The 13,442-nt window shown below is 47.5% G+C and overlaps 1 protein-coding gene across 3 annotated transcripts in view; it reads left to right on the top strand.

The window, feature by feature from the left end:
- Positions 1–13,442, top strand: part of tmem164 (transmembrane protein 164) — a 71,841-nt gene that overhangs the window by 19,965 nt on the left and 38,434 nt on the right. The window contains exon 2 of one of the 3 annotated variants that reach the window (XM_033030811.1): positions 8,129–8,178. The exons of the other annotated variants lie outside the window; for them this stretch is intronic. Within the exon in view, the coding sequence (XP_032886702.1) occupies positions 8,129–8,178 (50 nt within the window). The remainder of the gene's footprint in view (positions 1–8,128; positions 8,179–13,442) is intronic. 3 annotated transcript variants of the gene reach the window in all.

The raw sequence follows: 13,442 nt of genomic DNA, 5'->3' as shown, positions 1-13,442 counted from the left end.
TTTCAGGGAACTGTGCACAGTTATTCCCAGATCCCTCTGTTCACCTGCATTCTTCAATTCCCTACCATTTACCATGTACGTCCTATTTTGATTTGTCCTGCCAAGATGTAGCACCTCACACTTATCAGCATTAAACTCCATCTGCCATCTTTCAGTCCACTCTTCCAACTGGTATAAATCTCTCTGTAGATTTTGAAAATCTACTTCATTATCCACAACCCCACCTATCTTAGTATCATCTGCAAACGTACTAATCCAATTTACCACACCATCATCCAGATCATTGATGTACATGACAAACAACAGTGGACCCAACACAGATCCCTGTGGCACCCCACTAGTCACTGGCCTCCAACCTGACAAACAACCATCCACCATTACTCTCTGGCATCTCCCATTCAGCCACTGTTGAATCCATCTTGCTACTCCACCATTAATACCCAACCATTGAACCTTCTTAACCAACCTTCCATGAGGAACCTTGTCAAAGGCCTTACTGAAGTCCATATATACAACATCCACTGCTTTACCCTCATCAATTTCCCGAGTAACCTCTTCAAAAAATTCAAGAAGATTAGTTAAACATGACCTTCCAGGCACAAATCCATGTTGACTGTTCCTAATCAGACCCTGTTTATCCAGATGCTTATATATATTATCTCTAAGTATCCTTTCCATTAATTTGCCCACCACTGACATCAAACTAACAGGTCTATAATTGCTATGTTTACTCTTAGACCCCTTTTTAAACAATGGAACAACATGCGCAGTACGCCAATCCTCCGGCACTATTCCCGTTTCTAATGACATTTGAAATATTTCTGTCATAGCCCCTGCTATTTCTACACTAACTTCCCTCAATGTCCTAGGGAATATCCTGTCCGGACCTGGAGACTTATCCACTTTTATATTTCTCAAAAGTGTCAGTACTTCCTCTTCTTTGAATCTCATAGTTTCCATAGCTACTCTACTTGTTTCCCTTACCTCACATAATTCAATATCCTTCTCCTTGGTGAATACCGAAGAAAAGAAATTGTTCAATATCTCCATCTCTTTTGGCTCTGCAGATAGCTGTCCACTCTGACTCTCTAATGGACCAATTTTATCCCTCGTTATCCTTTTGCTATTAATATAGCTGTAGAAACCCTTTGGGTTTACTTTCACCTTACTTGCCAAAGCAACCTCATATCTTCTTTTAGCTTTCTAATTTCTTTCTTAAGATTCTTTTTACATTCTTTATACTCCTCAAGCACCTCATTTACTCCATGCTGCCTATAATTATTGTAGATCTCCCTCTTTTTCCGAACCAAGTGTCCAATTTCCCTTGAAAACCATGGCTCTTTCCGATTTTTACTATTTCCTTTCAACCGAACAGGGACATAAAGATTCTGTACTCTTACAATTTCACCCTTAAATGTACTCCATTTCTCTTCCACATCTTTCCCATAAAACAAAATGTCCCAATTTACTCCTTTTAAATCGTTTCGCATCTCCTCAAAGTTAGCCTTTCTCCAATCAAATATCTCAACCCTAGGTCCAGTTCTGACCCTCTCCATAATTATATTGAAACTAATGGTATTGTGATCACTGGTCCCGAACTGTTCCCCAATGCATACCTCTGCCATCTGACCCGTCTCATTTCCTAACAGGAGGTCCAGCACCGCCCCTTCTCTAGTAGGTACTTCTATGTATTGCTGCAAAAAACTATCCTGCACACATTTTACAAACTCCAACCCATCCAGCCCATTTACAGAATGTGTTTCCCAGTCTATGTGTGGAAAATTGAAATCTCCCACAATCACTACCTTGTGCTTACTACTAATGTCTGCAATCTCCTTACATATTTGCTCTTCCAATTCTCGCTCCCCATTTGGCGGTCTATAATACACCCCTATAAGTGTTGCTACCCCTTTCCCATTTCTCAGTTCCACCCAAATAGCCTCCCTAGACAAGCCCTCTAATCTATCCTGCCAAAGCACTGCTGTAATATCTTCCCTGATAAGCAATGCAACACCTCCACCTCTTGCCCCTCCAATTCTATCACACCTGAAGCAACGAAATCCTGGAATATTTAGTTTCCAATCACAGCCCTCCTGCAACCATGTTTCACTGATCGCCACAACATCATACTTCCAGGTGTCAATCCAGGCTCTGAGTTCATCCACCTTTCTTACAATGCTCCTAGCATTAAAATATACACATTTAAGAAACCCACCCTCTCTTATTCTCTGTTTATTGTCTTTTTCTTCTCTCTCCCCTACATTTTGGGTCAGAGTGCTACCATTCTCTGCCCCCTGCTTCACACACTGACTGCTAGCTTTCCCAATTTGAGTCCCTCCCCCCAACCATACTAGTTTAAAGTCTCCCCAGTAGCCTTTGCAAATCTCCCCGCCAGGATATTGGTCCCCCTCGAGTTCAAGTGCAACCCATCCTTTCTGTACAGGTCGCACCTTCCCCAAAAGAGGTCCCAATGATCCAGAAACTTGAATCCATACCCACTGCACCAGTCCCTCATCCACTCATTTATCCTCCACCTCGCTCCATTCCTACTCTCACTGTCGCGTGGCACAGGCAGTAATCCTGAGATTGTTACCTTTGCAGTCCTTCTCCTTAACTCTCTACCTAACTCCCTAAATTCTTCTTTCAGGACCTCTTCTCTTTTTTTACCTATGTCGTTGGTACCTATATGTACCACAACTTCAGGCTCCTCTCCCTCCCATTTCAGGATTTCTTGGACCCGTTCAGACACATCCCTGACCCTGGCACCAGGGAGGCAAACTACCATCCGGGTCTCTTGTCTGCGTCCACCGAATCGCCTATCCGACCCCCTGACTATAGAGCCCCCTATTACAATTGCCCACCTCTTCTTTTCCTTACCCTTCTGAGCAACAGGACCGGTCTTTATGCCAGAGGCCCGGCCGCTGTCGCTGCCCCCAGGTAGGCTGTCTCCCCCACCCTTACTCAAACATGAGTACTTATTTTGATCCTGTCACTGCTTTCCAAATGCGTTGCTATTCTTGCCTAATGTTGCAAGACAGTTGTTGAATGAGATGATAGATTGTGCAAGAGAATTAGCTGAGAGAATCAGCTGGTCTGCCAGCACAAGTTGTCTGTGCAGCAACTCTCCCCCCTCTGTTACAGTGTGGAAACAGGCCCTTCGGCCCAACTTGCCCACGCTGGCCAACATGTCCCAGCTACACTAGTCTCACCTGCCTGCATTTGGCCCATATCCCTGCAACCCTGTCCTATCTATGTACCTGTCCAACTGTTTTGTAAAATTTGGGATAGTCCCTGCCTCAAACTACCTGGAAATTATAGATGCGTGTAGCAAAGGTACAGCGGTTATCGTGGGTGACTTTAATCTACATATAGATTGAACCAACCAAATTGGTAACAATGCTGAGAAGGAGGATTTCCTGAAATGTATACGGGATGTTTTTTTAAATCAGTATGTAGAGGAACTGACTAGAGGGCAGGCCATCCATTGTGTAATGAGGAAGGATTAGTCAGCGATCTTGTTGTGCAAGGCCCCTTGGGCAACAGTGACCATAATATGGTGGAATTCTGCATTAGGATGGAGAGTGACACGGGTAATTCAGAGACTAGGGTCCTGAACTTGAATAAAGGAGACTTTGAAGGTATGAGATGGGAATTGGCTCGGAAAGACTGGCAAATGATACTCAAAGGGTTGACGGTGGAGATGCAGTGGCAAAGATTTTAAGACCTCATGGATGAACTCCAGAAATTGTTCATCCGTCTGGCGAAAACATTTAACTGGGAAGGTGGCTGACGAGGGAGTGCAGCGTAGGTTCACCAGGTTAATTCCCGGGATGGTGGGACTGACATATGATGAATGAATGGATCAACTGGGCTAGTATTCACTGGAATTTAGAAGGATGAGAGGGTATCTTATAGAAACATACACAATTCTAAAGGGACTGGACAGGCTAGGTGCAGGAAAAATGTTCCCGATGTTGGGGGAGTCCAGAACCAGGGGTCACACAGTTTAAGGTTAAGGGTTAGGCCATTTAGGACAGAGATGAGGAAATTCTTTTTCACCCAGAGAGTTGTGAATCTGTGGAATTCTCTGCCACAGAAGGCGGTGGAGGCCAATTCACTGGATGTTTTCAAGAGAGAGTTAGATATAGCTCTTGGGGCTAACGGAACCTAGGGATGTGGGGAGAAAGCAGATACGGGGTACTGATTTTGGATGATCAGCTATGATCACATTGAATGGCGGTGCTGGCTCGAAGGGCCAAATGGCCTACTCCTGCTCCTATTGGCTATGTTTCTATTTTTAAACACCAGTGCAAAATATTCCAAACTTAAATCTAATGAGGTAGAGTTGCTGCGTCACAGCGCCAGAGACCCGGGTTCGATCCTGACCACGGGCGCTGTCTACAGGGTTTGATAGGTTGGTGCATTTGTGGAATTCATTGCCACAGAAGGCTGTGGAGGCCATGTCAGAGGATCAAGGATGAGTTTAGGCAGAGATAGGTAGATTAATGTGTCAGGGGTTATGGGGAGAAGGCAGGAGAATGGGGTTAGCCTTGTTTACTGTTATATGTGTCATTCCTAACTGTCACCCAAGGGGGCGGAAATCACTATCAAAACATGGGGGGGACGCGCACACAAGCGAGTCTTCGGCCATGGGGCCTGTGGACGATAACATTGGGAACTGACCTGGTTGGTGACCGACTCTGAAATCCAGCAACAGCAGCTTCGTCTCCCCCCGAATCGTGGGGCTTCAATCGGCCCGTTCGCGGGGCCTTTCATCGCCCGCGCGGCTTAAAACTGGCCGCGGGATCTTCCATCGCCCAGCGGGGGCTTCACATCGGGAGCCTTGATTGCCGCGACGCAGCAAATTGACTGCGGGGCAATGGAAGGTCCCGCGGCCGTTTTTGAGCCCCGCCGGGCGATGAAAGGCCCCGTGAACGGGCCGATTCAAACTCCGCTCTATGATCTTTGCTCCACCAGGACGTCTCCCTCCTCCAATCAACGCGCTCTGTCCTCAGTCCCACCCCCCCCTACTTCCGCCTCTAACCCACACCTCCCTCCTCCAATCATCGTGCTGAATCATTATGTCCCTCCCCCCATTGCCTGCTGACCAACGTCTCTCTCATCCAATCGGTCATCAGTCCCACCCCCACATGTCTCGCAGATTTTTAATAGATTCTTTTCACCAAATTTCAAAATCAGGATTACAAAACATGGGAGGATTGTTCCCCCACCTCTCAAAACATGGAGGGGGCGCGTGTACCCCCCCCCCCCCCCTCCCGGGATTTCCGCCCATGACTGTCACTGTATGTCATGTTGTCACTTGTGGGTGGAGCATCAAGGAAAATTCTTGTATGTGAATACTTAGCCAATAAACATATTCATTCATTAGGAGGGGGAGGTAGATCAGCCATGATTGAATGGCGGAGCAGACTCTCTAGGCCGAAAAGCCTAATTCTGCTCCTATCACTTTAGTTGCCTGATATCAGCTGGGATGAAACTGTCCTTGAATCTGGAGGTGTGCGTTTTCACACTTCTGTACCTCTTGCCTGATGGGCGAGGGGAGAAGATGGAGTGGCCGGGGGTGGGTGAAACCTTCATCAACGAAGCAGGCTAGTAAATGTGCCAGCATGGGCCGAAGACCCAAGAATACATCCTGTCCCTGGGGCAATGAAAATGATAACTTCCTTTTTGAAAAGTGGAGTAGAGCGGCAACTGGAGTACTCTGCCATCTCACCCCTTGTGAGGGTCAAATATAAATCCCAAAATAGCGTTGGAAGGATTGTCAGGGTGTGCTTAAGAATGTGGAGTGGTGATAGTCCTTGATACCCAACCGCAGAGCAGTGCTGAACGACCATCTACCTCATCGGTGACCCTCGGACTATCTTTCATCGCACTTTACTGGCTTTACCTTGCACTAAACGTTAGTCCCTTATAAATGTGAGTAGCTCGATTGTAATCATGTGTTGTCTTTCTGCTGACTGGTTAGCGCGCAACACAAGCTTTTCACTGTACCTCGGTACACGTGACAATAAACTAAACTAAACTAAACTAAGAAAGGGTCTCCCACACTCCAAAGACGTGCAGGTCTGTAGGTTAATTGGCTTCTGTAAATTGTCCCTAGCGTGTAGGATAGAACTAGTGTAAGGGTGATCGCTGGTCGGCGTGGGCTCGATGGGCCGAAGGGCCTGCTTCCGCGCTGTATCTCTAAACTAAAAGCGGGCCAGGAAGCATCTCAAAGGATGGGTGGCGTTTTGGGTTGGATGAAGGGTTTTGATCCAAAACTTCACCCATCCTTAATTATTCCCCAGAGATGCTGCCTGTCCCGCTGAGTTACTCCAGCACTTTGTGTCTCCCTTAGATGGGACAGCTTGGTCAGCATGGAGGAGTTGGGCCGAAGGGCCTGTTTCTCTACTGCTAATTGTGAGTGAATGGTAGAGCGGCCTTGTGGCGCTGAGCAATCCATTATCCATAATGAGAGCCACACACTCCGTTACCTTGAAGCAATGAGGCTCCTCATTCTACCATTGACAACAAGACCCTCTCTGCCAGTTTCTATACAACAAGTGGATGGAAGCAGTGTATAGGGCCATACAGACTGTATGGTTGTGAGAGGTCTCCTCTGGTCTTTAGTGGTCTCCAAAGAGTCGTAGCGTCTTTCTGGTCGCCGCTGAATTTTCGACATGGTGAAAATTTTCGGCGACCTATGACGGGTGCCGGCAGTCGCCGAAAAAGTCGCGTAAGTGGGACAGGCCATTAATTTACACCACACTTGCTTACTTGTGAAGCTCTCGGATGCAAGCAGGATGTAAAGAAGATGCATTTTTATCACCTAGGAAATTAAGCCTTGCTCGAATGTCCCGATGGCCAGGTAGATGCCTGTTTAATTAACGTGTCTCGGAAAAAAATGGAATGTTTTTGTCTCATTAGGCACTAATTACTACATCTGGTGCCTTGGCTGCTGAAGTTACTGATGGTGGCAGGTACAATCCCTGAGGGGGGTTGTATTTTAGTCTGGAGATACAGCTGATACACCGACCAGTGATCCCCACACATTAATAGACAATAGACAATAGGTGCAGGAGGCCATTCGGCCCTTTGAGCTAGCACCGCCATTCAATGTGATCATGGCTGATCATCCCCAATCAGTACCCCATTCCTGCCTTCTCCCCATATCCCCTGACTCCGCTATCTTTTAAGAGCTCTATCTAGCTCTCTCTTGAAAGTATCCAGAGAACCGGCCTTCACCACCCTCTGAGGCAGAGAATTCCACAGACTCAACTCTCTGTGAGAAAAAGTGTTTCCTCATCTCCGTTCTAAATGGCTTGCACCTTCCCACTATCCTACACATGCTGGGGACAATTTTACATTTTTACCGAAGCCAATTCACCTACAGACCCGTACGTCTTTGGAGTGTGGGAGGACACCGGGAATCTTGGGGGGGGGGGGGGGTAACCAGAGAAACCGTTCTCACACCTTACACTTCCTTATCTCTGTGTCCCCCTCTCTCCCCTGACTCTCAGTCAGAAGAAGGGTCTCGACTTGAAACGTCACCTATTCCTTCTATCCCGGTACATAAAAATCCAGAGGTGTGAAAACGCACACCTCCGGATTCAGGGACAGTTTTTTCCAGCTGTTATCAGGCAACTGAATCATCCTATCACCAACGAGTGAGAGGTCCTGAACTACTATCTACCTCATTGGACTATCCTAGATACACGTGACTATAAATTAAACTAAGTAGACTTGTCTCGTGCAGATGTGCCAGCTGTTTTCAACTCGCTCTGCTAAACAGCTGGAGAGTTGAGATCTGTGGCAATGAATTCCACAAATTCACCACACCCAGACTAAAGATGAAGAGGAATTCATTCACCACAGACGGCTGTGGAGGCCAAGTCAGCGGATATATTTAAGGCAGAGATAGATAGATTCTTGATTAGTACGGGCGTAAGGGGTTATGGAGAGAGGGCAGGAGAATGGGGTTAGGAGGGAGAGTTGATGGGCCGAATGGAAGTCCATTCCCTGGAATCTGCTCAAGTTGGGGCTGTGAGAAACTGGAGGATTGCTGTGAAGAATGCACGATAGGGTTTTAAAAAGCGAAGGAACATTAATCACTTTGTTTTAATTGCAGATCTTTCTCCTTGCATGTCCTCCCTGTAGAATTGCTCTAATTATTTTCAGGTAAGAAATCTGCTTTATATATTTATTTTGAGTACTTGCAGCCACCAGTAAATGTAGAGCTGCGATGTGCGCCGTGTGTGTCAGTTCTTCTTCTTCGAGTCCGTTGCAATCTCGGATGTCGTTCTGCCAGTATCTGGCGCAGGTCACAGCTGGTCGGGTCGGTTCAGCCAGGTCCTGGGGGCTGCACTGGGGGTTGTCACACTCCAGTAGGTGGGACATTGTCTGTACTGCTCCACAGCAGCATGTGTCTTCTGCCTGGTAGTTCCATGCTTTCATAAGTGCTTTGCACCTCCCCTGCTCCACTCGTAATCTGTTGAGGGTCTTCCAGGTTGGCCATGGGAGGTCGTGCCCGCTGGCGAGGCATTCAGTCGGAGTGATTCCTCTCTCCATCCAGTCGTGGGCTCGTGTGTTGAGCTGGTTCCATTCGTCTTTCCAGATGTTGGTCCTTGCTGTTTCTTTGGTTGTCTGGAGAGGTGGGACTGTCTGCAAGAAACTGGCTCTGGATTTCGGTCGGGGTGGAGGTGCTGTGTGTCCGTGCAGGGGGTGCCTGGTATCGATCTCCTGTGCTCTCCGCTCGTCTTGGGCGACGATGGATCGTCTGATATGGGGGGGGGGGGGGGCAATACCAGCTAGGGCGTAGAGGCACGGGACTGGCGTTGTCTTTATGCATCCCGTGGTAATGCGGCAGGTGTCGTTGAGGGCTGTGTCAACCAGTTTGGTGTGGTGGGAGCGGCTCCAGCTTGAGCACGCGTATTCAGCTGTGGAGAAGCACGGGGCTAGGGCAGTTGCACGGATGGTTGGTGGATCAGCGCCCCAATTTGAGTTTACCAGTTTGCGCAGGATGTTGTTGCGAGTGTTGACCTTGGCTTTGGTGTTCTGAAGGTGGGTTTTGAAAGAGAGTGTCCTGTCGAGTGTGACTCCGAGGTACACGGGGTGGGAGTGGTTGGAGAGTTTGTGGCCATCCCATGAGACGCTCAGTTGTTTTCCTGCATCTCGATTTTTAAGATGGAAGCTGCATAGTTGGGTTTTTGATGGGTTGGGTTTCAGGTGGTTGTTATTGTAGTAGGTTGTCATCTCTTGGAGGGCGCTTTCCAGGACAGACTCGATCTTCTGGAAGTTCTCCTGTTGGGTGGTGATGCAGAGGTCATCAGTATAGATGAAGCGGCGGCATTGTGGGGGAAGTGGTTGGTCGTTGGTGTAGATGTTGAAGAGGAGGGGGGCCAGTACGCTGCCTTGCGGTAGGCCATTCTTTTGGGCTTTCCATTTGCTCTTCTTGTCGTTTAGTTGAACGAAGAAGCGCCTGTTGTTGAGAAGGCTTTTGATGACTTGGCACAGGTCGAGGTCACCAGTCATGTCAAAAAGTTTCCTGATCATGGTGCGGTGCTGGACAGTGTCGTAGGCAGTGGTGAGGTCTATGAAAGCTGCTCCGGTGATGAGTTTGCACTCAAAACCGTCCTCAATGTGTTGGGTGAGGTTCAGTAGCTACCCGGCACAGGAGCGGCCAGGGCGGAAGCCAGCTTGATCTTTAGTATTGTATTGTATTGTATTGTATTCAAACTTATTGTCATTGTCTCAATAAGAGACAACAAAATGAATTTTCCTTACAGGCAGTATCATAAAAATAAATAAATAATAGATAATAAAACATATTAAAAATAAAATTGAATTAAAAAAAGAAAAGCACAAACACAGAAAGTCCACGACACAACATAACACAGTGGCACCAAGGTGAGGAAGGCACCATAGTCCAGCCAGCCTCCCTCCGATCTTCCCAGATGTTCATCCGTGGTCTGGGCCTTCCGAGCACCTGCAGTCGCCGCACCGGGCGGCCCGATGTTCAGGCCCTCACGCCGGGCCAGTGGAACGCCGACGCCGATCCCCGACGGTGAACATCCTCCTCCTCAGCAGCCTCCCGAGTCCGCAGCTCCCAAGTCCGCAGCTCCCGAGCCAGGCAGTCGCAGGACCCCGCGCTGTCTATCAGCACCGCCCGCGTTGGGAGCTCCGCAAACCGCAGCTCCATGATGTCGGTGCCGCAGGCCCAGCACTCCGGGCTCCAGACGGCGATCCCCGGTAAGACATCGCCAGCCCCGCGATGTTACAGCGCTGTCCCGCCGCTGCTGGAGCTCTGGTCGATCCCAGCAGGAAAGGCCACGCCAATCCAGTAGGTAGGCTGCTGGGGGGGGTGAGGGCGCGACTCGAATAATAGTCGCGTCCTCTCCAGGAAGCGACCGAAGGACGGTATCCCCCTTACCGTGCCCTCTTCCCCCACATAAAGACATTTAAAAAAACATAAAAAACACACTTTAACATAACTAAAAAAACAAAAAAACAAAAAGATACCGGGCGGAGGCTGCTGGCACCAGCGCCACCGGAAGTACAACACCGTACAACAACATAGTAAGCTTGGAGTCTATAAGTGGCATAAGGTAGCAATGTTACAAAATTTTGAGATTTTAAAAATCAAGTCTGTAATTTATCCCATCAGATAAAGCATAAAAATAAGTTTAATTTGACATCTAATTCACTTTCATATCTCAAGTATTTAAAAAGTTATGGCCATTTTCATACTCGGAAATGAGCATCTTGTTCCCTATTGATTTTCTATGGACATAACAAAAAAGTTGTGATCGTGAACAGTCAAAAGCCCATAACTTTCTTAAAAATTAAGAGAACTGAATGAAATTTTCAGTTATCATAGATTGAAGCATTCTGAAACAAATGTAAAATAATCTTACTTGGATGACCTGAAATTAAAGCATATAATTAGTTAGTTACCTAATTGTAGCTAATTTCAGACTTCAATTACTAGATCTAAACATCTATCCATTTCTTAATAAATGATTAACATTTTTAAATAGCCTAAATGTCCAAATAATATTCACAAATAATTCACAATAAAACATGATTTTTAAATCTCATTTACATTAATTTATAGGCCAAATGGAAGGAATTCAGTGTTCAATTGCTGTAAATAAATGCCCATTTAAATCAGCTTTCCAGTGGGTCTCTGTGGAACGCGCTGGTTTAGAACGTTCACATTGCGGTAGATTTGTGCCTCAAATGCCGAGAAAAATACTGCGCGATATAATGGGCCCAAATTGAGCTACTCGCAATATTAAATTTTGTATAAAAGGATCTTTAGAAGCCCTTTTGAATGTAAAAATATACAACCTACCTTCTGCTATTTTCTTTATGAGACCCTGCGGTTGCTGACGGTCGCGGGTTTAAAGTTTGATTTTTAAACTACTATAACTATTATTCAAGGCCTTTAAACCTAATAATAGCTTTTGCGACGGTGTCTTCCAGCGATTTTTCGTTAATAATTAACTAGGCTGAACATTTTCGATTGGAACAGCTTAGAGAAAATCGCGTTTTAAACCCGCCCCCTCTAAACGGCGCCAAAATCGCGCACAACCTCAGCGGCAGATATTCAGCGACGCTTCAGGTAGGCTTTGCAACATACCTACATAAGGCGTTGGAGTAGTAGCCTCTTGTAGAGCTTGTAGGTGATGCAGAGGTGGGAAATGGGTCTGTAGCTCTTTGGGGATGATGGGTCCTTTCCAGGTTTGGGAATTGTGACAGTCTTGGCCTTTCTCCATACAGGTGGGGTTGTTTTCTGTGCCATGCATGAGTTCAGCATTGCTAGGAGCCAGGTCTTTGCTTTAGGTCCAAGGTGCTGCTGTATCATTTCCATCAGTACATCGTCGATTCCTGCTGCTTTCCCAGGTTTCAGCATGCTCATTACAGCTTCGAGTTCTTCTAGGTCGAAGGGCTTGGTGAGAGCGCTGGCTGGTTGTAGGTGGTCTGTTACCGCTGTCCGGCAGTATTCTCCTGTGGGTCTGCGCCGGTTTTGGCTACGACCGTTTGCCACCAGCTGTGCTGCAACTGAGTTTGCTGTGACTGTTGTGAGCGTGGGCGGTGTGGTATGGTCTTCACCGAGGCAGCGGATTGTGGCCCATGCCTTCCTGCTGTTATTGGGGTTAAATAGGGGATGATTCGATTCCAGACGGAACGCTGAAGGCTTACGAAGGCCGCGGACTCGCATCAACCGGCTTCGGGGCGACACAGTGGCGCGGCGGCAGAGTTGCCGCCTCACAGCGCCAGAGACCCAGGTTCCATCCTGACTACCGGTGCTGTCTGTACGGAGTTTGCACGTTCTCCCCGTGACCTGCGTGGGTTTTCTCCAGTCTCCTCTCGCGCTCCAAAGGTTTGTCGGCTAATTGGCTTCGGCAAGAGTTATAAATTGTCCTTGGTGTGTGTAGGATAGAGCTAGCGTACGGGGTGATCGCTGGTCGGCGTGGACTCGATGGGCCAAATGGCCACTGTACCTCTAAAACTACAGACTAAAGAACATTCGGGAAGGCTTACAAAGGTTGTGGACTCTAATCAACCGGTGTATGAAGCTGCTGCCTCACAACGCCAGGGACCTGGGTTCGATCCTGACTACAGGTGCTGTGTCTACGGCGTGTACACCTTCTCCTCGTGACAGCGTGGGTTTTATCCTAAATACTAGGTTGATTGGCCCGCTGTAAATTGGCATTTGTGTGTAGGGAGTGGACGAGAAAGTGGCGAAACATAGAACGTGTTGAGCGGGTGATCGATGGTCGGCATAGACTTGGTGGGCCGAAGGGCCTGTTTCCATGCTGTTCCCCAACTAAACCGTATTTCATAGAAACCCAATAAATAGTTCGTGCCACATAAAGGTTGTGGGAAAAGCTGGGCGACTTGTAATGACAATAGACAACAGGTGCAGGAGTAGGCCATTCGGCCCTTCGAGCCAGCACCGCCATTCAATGTGATCGTGGCTGATCATTCACAGTCAGTACCCCGTTCCTGCCTTCTCCCCATATCCCCTGACTCCGCTATCTTTAAGAGCCCTATCTAGCTCTCTCTTGAAAGCATCCAGAGAACCGGCCTCCACCGCCCTCTGAGGCAGAGAATTCCACAGATTCACAACTCTCTGTGCGAAAAAGTGTTTCCTCAACTCCGTTCCAAATGGCCTACCCCTTATTCTTAAACTGTGGCCCCTGGTTTTGGACTCCCCCAACATCGGGAACATGTTTCCTGCCTCTAGCATGCCCAAACCCTTAACAATCTTATATGTTTCAATAATACCCCTCTCATCCTTAGAAATTCCATAGTGTACAAGCCCAGTCCTGAACTACTATCTACCTCATTGGTGATCCTCAGACTATCTTTGATCGGACTTCACTGGCTTTACCTTGTACTAAAGATTATTCCCTTTATCACGTATCTGTACACTG

This window comes from Amblyraja radiata, chromosome 12, assembly GCF_010909765.2.
Source record: "Amblyraja radiata isolate CabotCenter1 chromosome 12, sAmbRad1.1.pri, whole genome shotgun sequence".
Taxonomy (NCBI): domain Eukaryota; kingdom Metazoa; phylum Chordata; class Chondrichthyes; order Rajiformes; family Rajidae; genus Amblyraja; species Amblyraja radiata.
The sequence above is the reverse complement of the archived record's forward strand: the minus strand, read 5'-3'. Positions and strand labels throughout refer to the sequence as shown.